The sequence below is a fragment of the Capsicum annuum genome, chromosome 11 (genome assembly GCF_002878395.1).
Source record: "Capsicum annuum cultivar UCD-10X-F1 chromosome 11, UCD10Xv1.1, whole genome shotgun sequence".
In the NCBI taxonomy this organism is placed as follows: Eukaryota; Viridiplantae; Streptophyta; class Magnoliopsida; order Solanales; family Solanaceae; genus Capsicum; species Capsicum annuum.
In genome coordinates this window covers 20,589,880-20,602,153 of record NC_061121.1, presented here as the reverse complement: position 1 = coordinate 20,602,153, position 12,274 = coordinate 20,589,880, and the positions used below count along the sequence as shown (strand labels likewise).

General features: G+C 29.9%; 1 protein-coding gene across 1 annotated transcript; it reads right to left on the bottom strand.

Annotated features, from left to right (window-relative positions):
- Positions 1-9,004: 9,004 nt before the first annotated feature.
- Positions 9,005-11,003, bottom strand: LOC107847202 (transcription factor MYB106-like). The gene is made up of 3 exons (XM_016691418.2): positions 10,661-11,003; positions 9,987-10,116; positions 9,005-9,897 (listed from the first exon to the last, which is right to left on the bottom strand). Exons 1-3 carry the CDS (start codon positions 10,791-10,793, stop codon positions 9,120-9,122), a joined length of 1,041 nt encoding a protein of 346 aa, XP_016546904.2. The 5' UTR covers positions 10,794-11,003; the 3' UTR covers positions 9,005-9,119.
- Between the last annotated feature and the right edge of the window lie 1,271 nt (positions 11,004-12,274).

Below are 12,274 nucleotides of genomic sequence, written 5' to 3'. Positions count from 1 at the left end.
ATGTGAAAACAACATTCCTAAATAGAGAATTGGAGAAAGAAATTTACATGAAACAGCCTGAGGATTTTTTGGTTTCAGGAAAAGAAAATAAGGCGTGTAAACTTGCTAAGTTACTTTATGGACTAAAACAAGCACCTAAACAGTGGCATGCGAAGTTTGACCAAACTATGTTGGCAAACGGGTTTAAGATAAACCAATGTGATAAATGTATTTACATTAAAGACTCTCCAAATCACAAGGTCATTGTTTGTTTGTATGTGGATGATATGTTGATCATCAATAGAGACATTTCTGACATAAATGCTACGAAACAAATGTTTGAAAGCAAGTTTGATATGAAAGACCGTGGAGTTGCGGATGTGATCTTAGGAATAAGAATCCATAGAACTCCACAAGGGTTGGCATTGTCATAGTCTCATTACATCAAAAAGGTACTTGAAAAGTTTAAGTATATGGAATTTGGTATTGCCAAGACTCCATTAGATGTAAGCTTTGCACTTTAAAAGAATGAAGGTGAAAGTGACTCACAGCTAGAATACACAAGAGCGTTGGGATATTTGATGTATATCATAAATTGTACATAGCCAGACATAGTATGTGTTAGTAGTAAGTTGAGTCAGTACATGAGTAATCCCAATAAAACTCATTGGATGGCAATGAAAAGAGTTTTAAGGTATCTTAAATACACTTAAGACTATGTTTTACATTATAATAAATATCCCGCAGTAATTGAAGGATATAGTGATGCAAATTGAATCACCGGATCAAATAAAGTAAAATTCACGAGTGGATATGTATTTACTATAAGTGGAGGAGAAATCTCTTGAAAATCGTCCAAACATACATGTATTGCTTGCTCCATAATTGAATCTGAGTTTATCGTATTGGATAAAGCCAGTGAAGAAGCAAAATGACTCTGAAATTTCTTGAAAGATATTCCTTATTGGACCAAACCAGTGGCACTAGTATGTATGCACTGTGATAGCCAAGCAGAAATAGATAAGGCAGGGAGCATGACGTATAACGATAAATCTCGTTACATAATATGGAGATATAATACCATTAGAGAATTTCTCTCTAGTGGAAACTGTTGACTATATGAAGTCAAAGGATAATGTGTCAGATTCATTTACAAAAGGCCTATCTAGAGAGGAAGTTGAGAGAGCATTCAAGGGAATAGGTAAGACAAGTCAGCATGACGGTAACTCTACCTAGCAGACTGGAGATCCCAAGAGCTAAGTTCAAGTAGATCAAACAAAGTTATGTCTGACAGTTTCAATATTGTCAATATACCCAACTCATTCTCATGATGTAGACAATGTTTAGTAAACAAGGAAAAGACTTATGGTGTGAAGTCTTTTAATGATTATCTAAATTTGACAGATTTAACCAAATAGTTTAATCTATAGGATTGAAATACTTAGAAATCACCTATGTGAGGGCGAAATGGAAACCGCTTCAAGGAGAATATTAGTAAAGGCCTATTCTCTAAGCTCCCATTAAATCGAGACGTGTTTATGGCTGAAACGAATAAACCCGTGAGAACCATAAATGGTAAAAGGTTGGTTGTATGACATGTGTTTTATAGGTGTACATTAAAGCTCAACGGTTTAAAGATATCAAATCTACCGATTGACCGAGTGCATCCGATGCATGTTCACTACAGAAAGTTCAAAGGAAAACCCACTTATCCAGATGCAATCGGTCTTTGCTTGATGATCATATACTTGTCCGTACAATTTTACAAATAATAGTCATTCTCCATTCATGTGGGAAATTGTTGGGTTCAAGATTAAAAGTATGAATGAAAAATGGAGAAAATTAAGTGGAGGGAAAAAGTGAGTCCACACTAAAATGGAATGTGTGCTCAAAATGAGAAAAGTCCATTAAATTCTCCCACATTGGTAGAGAAAGAAACTTTCATGTGTTTATATTGAAAAACACATCTCCACTTGGTAAGTGAGGCAAGAACTAAGAGGTACCTCGCGCCGTCGTCGTTGTCGCTCGCTCGACTTCGGCTTCGACTTTGGCTTCGAATTTGAATTTGTCAAATGATCGATGAGATTAATCTTTTTGGATAAAATTTATTTGAAACTTGAGAAGAAATTCAGTCCGAAAATTCAAAGAAAAAAATGCAACAGTTTTGTTCCTCCATTAACATGCATGCTTCCACATGAAGAAATGATGCTGAAAGCTGCTCGAAAAAGACACAACTCTTCGATTAAAAGACACACTGTTTTGAGAAAATATGTGACTGTTTGGATGTTGTGGTTTTTCGGAAAAGGCATACTGTTTTGAATGGACAGACATGACCATTCACAAAAGATACTCCTTTCCGAAAAGGCACTTCATGGCTATATAGACCTGCATTTTCCCACAAGTTTGGAACAAAAATTTTCTGCATTAAAAACACTTCCTGTCTTCTTAAAACCTCCGTGTGAGCATCTCTCATTGAGTGAGTTCGAAGAAAACCAGAACATTTGAGGTACCACTACTTTCAGGTTGTCAAGCCATTTTATCCTGGGAGAAAAATTTCGCAACCTCGGATACTTGAAGAAAATTATTTCCTTAAGGACACTTCGTGAATTCGAATGACTTGGCTTATTCTGTTTCATCTTATTTCATAATAATATCACACACTTCTTTGATAGTTCATAGTGAACTTGTGTTGAAGGTGTTGAAAAACTTCAGTGTTCTTGAAACGTCTTGAACTTATGTTGAAATTTATTGAACTTAAATACAGATTTTGTGTACCCGAAACAACAAAAATTTCAAACATCTTTTTTTTTATTATTATTATATTGGGACAAATGAAATACATAGTAAAGGAAACGTCTTGTTTCACACTTTAATTGGCCGCACCAACTTGTTTCTCCCGTTATGGACTATGCGTGTGAAGAAAATATGAGTATTTGCACCTTTGCCTTTATTTGGATTGTCTTAATTTTTATATGTTTGATCAAATAATTTTTTGGCAAGACATAAGTTTATATTTTTCGCATTATAATATGAAAATATTATTTAAAATTACACCTTAAGTTACTAATAATACTTAAAATCTTAAATCTGAAAATTAATTACAAAAATCTCTTCTCACACTTGCTCTCTCCAACAATCAGATACATAACCCACCTCCGACTTAATGCTCCTCAACCAATGCCTAAAATCAAGGGCATTATCAAATGATTTTTTCATTTTGAACTACAATATTCTTCTTCAGTTTCTTTCAAGTCTTCTTTGTTAACTCTATTAAAACACACAATTCTTCTTCCTTTCAAGTCGTAGCTCCGGCGTGGTGCTCCAATTTTACGAATCGTGTTGTTTCTTCAATAACAACAGATCTCAAATTTCTACCAGCAGATCTCGAAGGGCTACCTAAGTTTCTTCAATTTCTCTTCCACGACTATCGATGCTTCCCCCAAATTTCAACAATGAGAACTTTTATCGGTGCCACAACCACCAGATTACCACCCGACGAAAATCGTTACGCCGACGCACAATGAACTCTATTTTTGGCAATTTATGATGGTCGGGATAAAGGCCCAAATGCAAGTTCTAGGTACTTGTCCATTAAGATCCGCTAGTTTACGTACGACAGGTGGTGGAATTTTGAAATCTAAAGGGATACCTCGAATCCATGAGGAATTCTGGAGTTCGGAGATTCATCAGTGGAGCTTGAAGATGATGATTTAATGAAGATACATAAGAATGATGTATCTGGTAGAAAAGGACAGGAAGATACATCACACGATTCTCTATCAAATATACAAAAGTTATGTATCTTACTGAATATTAGGTTACAGATACATAAGAAAGATGTTTTTGATTGAAAATCTACAAAAATCATGTATCGAAATTTTTTTTGCGCTACTAATACATAAGTCTTATATATCTAAATGTATCTCTAAGATATTAATACTTAAGAGTTATATATGTAACTTAAGAGTTATGTATTATTGGTACTTATGTATTAGATGGTAATGTATTGCAAGTCTTAGCTATGTATCACGACAATGAATGAAAAATTAAAATTTTACACAAATATAAAACAATCGAAATTTTATGTAATTATGTATTAAACTGTTGGAATTTATGAAAATTGCCCTTATAATATATCATACTTATGTTCCACATCCTTAAAGAACTTAGATTCCATTAGACATAAATTCAATTCAAAGAACTTATATTTCATAATACATAAATCCAATTCAAAGAACTTATATATGTTCCATTAAACATAAATCCAATTCAAAAAGCAAAAAATTAGAGGCCAATTCATTTGATCACAAAACTAATTATCAGTTCAGTGAAGATAAACCGTGAAATTAAATGAAGGCAATGGGCACCAATGATTCTAAAGACATGATTAGAACAAATACTCTCTCCGTTTCATATTAATTGATCCTTATGAACTTAACACACCTATTAAGAAAATATGAATTAGGAGGTATATTTTTACCCAACTAGCCTTATTATTTATGCTTTGAAAATAAAAATTTGAGTAAATACACTTTGTTTAGTCATTTAATGTTAAGGATAGTATTGAAAAAACATAATAAAACTCTTTTGATTTCATTAAAGGAACAACTAAATTGAAATAAATATTTAAAAAAGAAGGCCAACCAAAACGAAACGAAGGAGTATAATGTTAGATAGGAGTATTTCCTAAAGATTTTCACAATTAATAATAGCAATTAACAATAGACATCTCCGTACTTGTCATTTAAACTTAGCAAAAAAGTTAAATTGATGGGGGAATTGAATACTCATAAATTAAATCAACGTACATTAGCAATCACTAGAAGAAAAGAAATTGAAAAACAAAACAAAAAAAAGAATAATAAACAAACGTACGTACTGTAACGTAAAGTGTATTTTTTTTTTTTAAGAAAAAAAAAAGGAACTACTAAATGGCCAAATTTGGTCCAAATTTTGTTATAGGAAATTTACAGACATGCACGTAGTAATAATTCTAATCATTAATGAATGATTACTATACTAACTAAATTTATCCAATTGGTCAGAAAGATAGAAGCTAATCATTTGGTGATTGATTTTGGGTTAGATTTTAGTCCCCTGGCTCAATTTACGTGACATATTTTTTTTAGTTAATTTTAGAAAAAATGATACGTTGCTACATTTAGTAACAATTTAACTTTAAAATATTTATTTTATACTTAATGAAATAATTTATAGCCAAAAAAATATCTATAACTAATTTTAGACCACAAATTTTAGCATTTATTCTTTATTTCTTAAACTCAGTGTTAAATTAAATTACATCACATCAATTTTAGACCATAAAAAAAATGTGTGCAATGGCATAATATTACAAACTTTCAAATAAGTACAAGTTAACAATGATACACTGATCCAGAAAATCAACAATAGTAATATCTAGCTATTGTTTAATACTATAATTCTTTCATATGGTATAAATAAACTATTCAAGTCGAGGATGCTCTTTTTCTTTTTCTTTTTCTTTTTGTAAATTTCAAATGATAGTCTTTGTTTGCAAAATATAAATTTATGAGTCAAGTTTATATTTAAAAAAAAAAAAAATGAAAATCACAACTTAGAAATTTAAAATTCTGCTTTATGAAAATTATTTCAAATCATGATTTAAGAATAAAGTTGAAGTTTAGTTTATATTCATAAACACATATTGATTTCAAATCAAAACTTTAAATATTAGCCCCAAATTCTACGATGAAACGCCTCCTTAGAGTTCAATATATATGTGGGAAATTAATTTAATTTTCCTCTAACTGAACTTGTGAACTCCACGAATCCACGTTTCTGAATTATTCTCTTAAAATTTTCTTTCATTAAAGAATTGCATAATTAAATCAGTCACTTGTGTGGTTTTATTTTTATTTTTTTAAAAAAAGGGCAACAACTACAACAAGAAGAGGGAGAACTCCATAACTATGAATTATGGTGGGCTATATTTGATTAATGGTTATTAATGCTTGTGTTGTATGGTCTGAAACAACCTGCCACTAAAAGCACATTGATTATGAAACTGTAGTATTGTACGAGGGAGCAACCATATTTAATTAGTATTTAATTAATGGACCTTTTCGAGTAATTGCTCCCAAGCTAGAGATTTCTAGCTAGCTATGTACTTTATCGTGGTCTTGTCTTCTCGATATTAATTACTCCCTCCGTTTAAAAAAAATGATCAAATTTGACTTGACACGAAATTTAAGAAAATGAAGAAGACTTTTGAATCTTGTAGTCTTAAACATGTCACGTGGAAAGTTAAAATTAAAAAGTTTTCAAAAAAGGAAAACTATCATTCTTTTTTAAACGAACTAAAAAGGATAGTAGGTCATTCTTTTTTAAACGAAAGGAATATTAAGTTTCGGATTTAAATTTTAGGAGAGGCAAAAATATTATGTACGCAATAATTTTTATTTGTTTAAGTAGGTTGATTTGAATCCTAAAGATTGGAATATTATAATTGTGTATGACCAAAAATATTGGTAATACACAAATCGTTAGACGAAAACAATAATTTTAATTTACATAAATTTTGCTAAAACTCTTTAAAACAAATACAAAATTATCTTGAGAATTGTTATGCTATACAACTCTATATACAATCTTCACTCAATTTGTTAATGCACTAAAATTGTAGAATATTATGAGAGAAGAAGATAGCCAGAAGAATCATAGTAATCAAGTTATGGTTTTTCGAGCACAGAATATATATATATATATATATATATTTGGATAATATTTTTTGTTTGCTTATGAAATATCAACAAATAAATAAATAAATAAATAAATAATTACTTATTTTATAAAAAAAATATTTTTGAAGTATACCAAACACGCGCCTTTAATGAATATATATTCAAATTATCAAATAAAATTCTTAGACAAAAAGGGTAACGCTTGTACCTATAATATCTGATGAAAGAGATTGAAATGGATCACTTAGCCCTTCATGTTGTATGATCAAAAAGATACTATTCTAAGCAATAACTTCATTTACCTATATTTATTTAGTGGATAGTAATCGAGTTGGTTGAGCGGGTGATCTTTCAAATGAGAGTTTTAGGTTCGAAACCCTTTGCATGCTTGTCGGTAATCTCCCAAATTGGGATTTGCCTAATGCAGTTTACCTTTTCTGTTTTCTGTATGATTTGCAGGTTATTACATTGCAGTGAGGTTTACCTTATACACATCTGAAGAGTAGCGATTACATCCCTTATCTCTTTTTGAAAACAAAAAATAACTGTATGGAAGTATTAATTAAGGTCAGTTCGGTGTACTAAAGCTCCCGCTATATATATATGTGCGGGTCAGGAAAAGGACCGGACCACAAGAGTCTATTGTACACAGCTTCACCTTACATTTCTGCAAAAGATTGTTTCCACGACTTAAATGTATGATCTCCTGATCGATCACGTGACAACAACTTTACTGATTAATCCAAAACTCTCTCTAATTCCATGGAAGCATTCATTAAGTAAATTAAATAACGTGGATGGTGCATGCTGTTTTCCTTCTCTTTTCTTTTTCCAGGACTGGCCATCTGATATTGATTCAGATATATTTATTGTATTTCATTTCCTCCTCTCATATACTTTACACTATAATGATTGATGTTAGAACTTAATAATTTGCATGATTGTTTGTGACATAGTAGTAGCTATTATTAGTAGTATAGAAATTTTTTATTAGAGGTATATTTTATCAAATTAGTCTAATTAATTATGTTTTGAAAATATAAATTTAAGTTTATACACTTTATTTAGATATTAATGATAGGGATAGTATCGGAATAACGTAATAATATTCTCTTATAATTTTATAAAAGAAATAATTAAATTAAAATAAATATTTATTGAAAAAAGACCAATTAATACGAAACGGATAGAGTATATACTTATACTAACTTCAAGGTGATGCAATAACCTACAGATATATAGGCCTGTAAGTGTTGCCAACTTTAAGTACTTCCTCCGTCAATTTTTATTTCTCTATTTTTTAATTTTGGTACGCTTAATAATATTAGCTCAATTTATAAAATTAGTGGATAATTTATATATTTTTATCTATTTTACTCTTTTAACATTAAATATGATTCATTATCTAATATATTTTTTAAAGTATTAACTTTATTATATTTAAAGATTAATATGATAAAGTTATCTGATCATTTACTATTTCTTAATCTTATGTTAATAAAAAATGGATAAATAAAAATGAGTGGAAGAGTAATAATTAGAACTATAAGAAACAGATACACTGAATCCCTTGCTCTTAAGAAAAAATTTTAATTCCAAATTCAGGTATAGATGCTACTCTTTTAAAATCATATTAAAATATACTACAAGTCAAACATAGTTAATATTTGAAATATTAAAATAAAGTATGAAAAAGATCTGATCAAATAAAAAACATATAACTACCCAAACCAAAATACTTTCACATAAAATGAGTCACATGAAGTATAATTATTACAGGGATATTTACGGTTCTAAATACTTCGATCAAATAGTTTATAAAATATATACAAAGTGTATAAATGTGTATATATGTTTTGTATATATCGATCATATTGATAAACTAGTTGGCCGAACGATATATATATTCATAACTTTCCAGCACTTAATTTGTGGACTTAATTTTGTTGGGCTTCGCAGTTCAATAACCTCAATAAGGTCAAACAAATGTCCTCATGCACATTGATATACATATCTTTCTTTTGTATTCTACATTATTAAATAATGATTTAAGGGTAATTATACTTACACCACTATAATATGATTCAGTTTTAAACACATCCTATATATTTTAAAGTCAAATACTTACATACATTATGTATAACATGACAAAAAATTATTTGTCTCCATATATATATATATATATATATATATATATATATATAAAGAAGCAACTTAAATAATATATGCACATACTCAGCTCGAAAATTTAGTAATCTGACCATGAGAATAAATCATTTCATAAACTAATTTCCACACTGGATAATACAAATACATATCTGAATTCCATAGTCATAAAACAAAAACTAATTAAACTCAAAGAAGTACAATTTAATACAACTAATTTTAGCACCATGCCCTAGCTAGCTAGTTGAACACTCAGAATACTGGAGAACCAATAGGTGAATTAACCAAATAATTAGGGAAATTGTTCCAATTAATTAACTTGTTATCTTCAAAATCTCCAGAACAGCATCCCATCAAATTATCCACTTGTATATTTGTTGAATTTTGTGTATAATATTCTGGAAATAGCCCCGAAAACTCCTGCATGAAACTTGGAAGATCTGTTTGGAGTTGATCATCTTCAAAACACGACTCGATTGTAGATAAATTAGGAGGAATTTGATGATCATCACGAACATTTGCAGTAGTAGTAGTAGTAGTAGGTACATTATTGTTCACGAATAAAGTCTCAGAGGAATGTAACGTTGAGGGTATCGATGATTCGAGGTTGTTGTTCCTCGAATTATTAAGAAGAATGGCACTAATGTCATTTATTGTTGGTAATTTTGTGCTAGACATTTGCCATGCTTTTAATATGTCTAGACAAGGGAGTTGATAATAAGGTAATTGTTGGGAAATTGTACTACGGTTAATGTTGTAATTGTTGTTATTGAAGAGGATTTCATAGTCTTTTGATTTACGAACAAGTCTAGCTTCTGCTTCTAGTCTTGCACTTTCCCATTCAGCCATGTGACTAAGAGTTGCAACATATTTTGATGAGGCTACACCATTAAGGTTGTTTGTGATTTTCGGTTTGTGAGTCATTGGATCAATTCCCATTTTAGTTAATCTCTTCTTCAAACGTGAGTTCCAATAGTTCTTTATCTCGTTGTCTGTTCTACTTGGTAAGTAAGTTGCTATTGCTGACCATCTGATCGATGACAAAGAGAGGAACAAATATAATCAATTTAACGTTGCAATAATCACACGTGAAAAACGAATGGAAGGAGTAATAAATACCTATTTCCAAGAAGAGCATGAAGGTGAATGATGGTTCTTTCTTCTTGTAAACTGAATTTTCCTCTCTTAATATCAGGCCTTAGATAATTTATCCATCTTAGTCTACAACTCTTTCCACATCTTTGCAGACCTATAAAAAATAAAAAAGATTAAAATCATGCTAGCAAATGTTAAAATATATAATAGCACACAATTAAGAAAGATATTTGAAGTTAATAAGTCATAAATATTTACTTGATTATAAATCATCTATTTAAAAATAAAAGGCCTTGGTTATTCATGTTAGTAGCTATAGTACTAGTATTGTTTCAGAATGTTGTATCCTTTGTTGTACTACTTGGTGAATCTTGTCTATGATATTGTTGGGTATGGTACTTTCTATTGTATCTTGTCCTTTTACTATTTCTTTCTACATTGTTTTACCTTGAGCCGGGGTCTATCGGAAACAGGCTCTCCATCTCACATCTGACATAATGGTATAGACTGCGTACACTTACCCCTTCTTCAGACTCCGGCCATTTGGTGGGACAATACTGAATATGTTGTTGTTGTATTTAAAAATAAAATAAGAAGTTTAACATGAAACTATTTCTAAATATAGAACGATATCATTTTCTTATTAGAAAAAGAAAAGTGTGTCACATGAACCTAGACAGAAAGGACGCATAAATTACCAGCTTTAGCAGGCAAAGCACGCCAGCTACCACAGCCATGTTTGTCAATGAAAGACAAAAGCTTTTGATCTTCTTCAGCAGTCCATGGCCCTTTTTTTAATCCCTCTTTATCACTACATTTGGACTTTCCCATTTTGTAACAACACCAATTAGAGAAAAAAAAGAAAAAGTAGTTATTTGTGTGTCTTTTTTGGGGGAAATGAGAGATGGTAGATGTGGAAAGGTTTGGTTGGAAGAGGGTATATATATATAAGCAACAAATGAAGAAATATTAAGTTTGTATGACAATTGACAATAGAGTTTAGTTGGAATGAAAATAAATGGAGAAAATAAGACTACTCAACTGCCAAATTCTCCACTTGGCAAACTAGGGATGAAAGTAGCTGGGTCAAATGGATGGATTGGATTTAATTTAAACGGGTTAAAATGAATTGAGTTAATAAATGAATGAATTATATATTGACGCTTTCAAAAGTTAAATTTAGACTTAAACGGACTAAAATGCAAGTTATAACCGAACTCGTTTAATTATTTTATTTATTCTTTTATAATTTTTAAGTACCTAATAAGACTATTTTTTTATCTTTATTATCGCATTGGTTATATATAACATATCAATTCTTTTTAAAAAAAAGTCTATCAGAAAATATTTTGAAAAAATTTCTCAATTTAAACATTTATGTTAGGCTGATTATGTTTTGACGAGCTAATTTGGCCGCCGCCTCTTATTCAACAAATTAATCATATATTGTCCTTATATGTATATATATATAATATAATTTTTGAACAATCGTTTATTAATTATACATTGCCTAACTAAATTCAATTTTCTCTCAATATGTTCCTCATAAGATTCGATTCATGCAGATTTTTTATCGAACTAAGAAAAAAATTTTGTTGAAATATTCACATAGGAAATTGAGCACAGTTATATAAAGAAATAATTTCTCAAGGAAAAATGCAAATGAAAATTGAATTACCCCTTGTGTCTCTCTAGCTCCGATCCGCCCCTTATCCTTATCTACACGTTCCCCTTTCATCAATATACATGTTGGGTATTTGGGTGATACATTAAGGTCCACCAAAGAAGAAAGATGTATATTTATTTCTCTAGAGTAGAAAAGCCACTTTCAACACTTGTGGTTGTAAAAAAAATAAAAAATATTAAGGACATTATTGTCAATTCAAAAAGGTTTTGTGCATTATTGGATTGTGCAATAGCTTAAAAATAAATGAACGTAAATGTCTAATAACAAAACAATCAAACAACTTTCTCTAAATACCAATTGTATTTCCTTCTCAAGTGATGTAATATTTCACATGGGGAATCCCATGATCCCAAACATTAATATTTTTTTTTTGAAAAATCAAATCGTTTTTAAATGCATATTCTTTTTTTATGGGAGCAGTGCAAATACTCATTTATGTTTTCCTTTTATGAGACTAAAAAAAAAATATTTTCTGTTTCAGTTTTTTCTGTATGTTTAAATAACTTTTCTAAATTTAATAAAATTAGGTATTTTAAAACAAATGATAATTATATTAATCATAATTAAATTTTAAAAGTAATAAATGTCAATATTTAGTGTTAATTTATCTTTTATATTAAAAATA

Excerpts from the sequence above, each read along its gene's own strand:
- LOC107847202 (XM_016691418.2), bottom strand. The coding sequence starts at position 10,793 with ATGGGAAAGTCCAAATGTAGTGATAAAGAGGGATTAAAAAAAGGGCCA. Across the intron at positions 10,117-10,660 it reads TGCTTTGCCTGCTAAAGCTG|GTCTGCAAAGATGTGGAAAG; the intron begins GTAATTTATGCG and ends TATTTTTTATAG. Across the intron at positions 9,898-9,986 it reads CATGCTCTTCTTGGAAATAG|ATGGTCAGCAATAGCAACTT; the intron begins GTATTTATTACT and ends GTCATCGATCAG.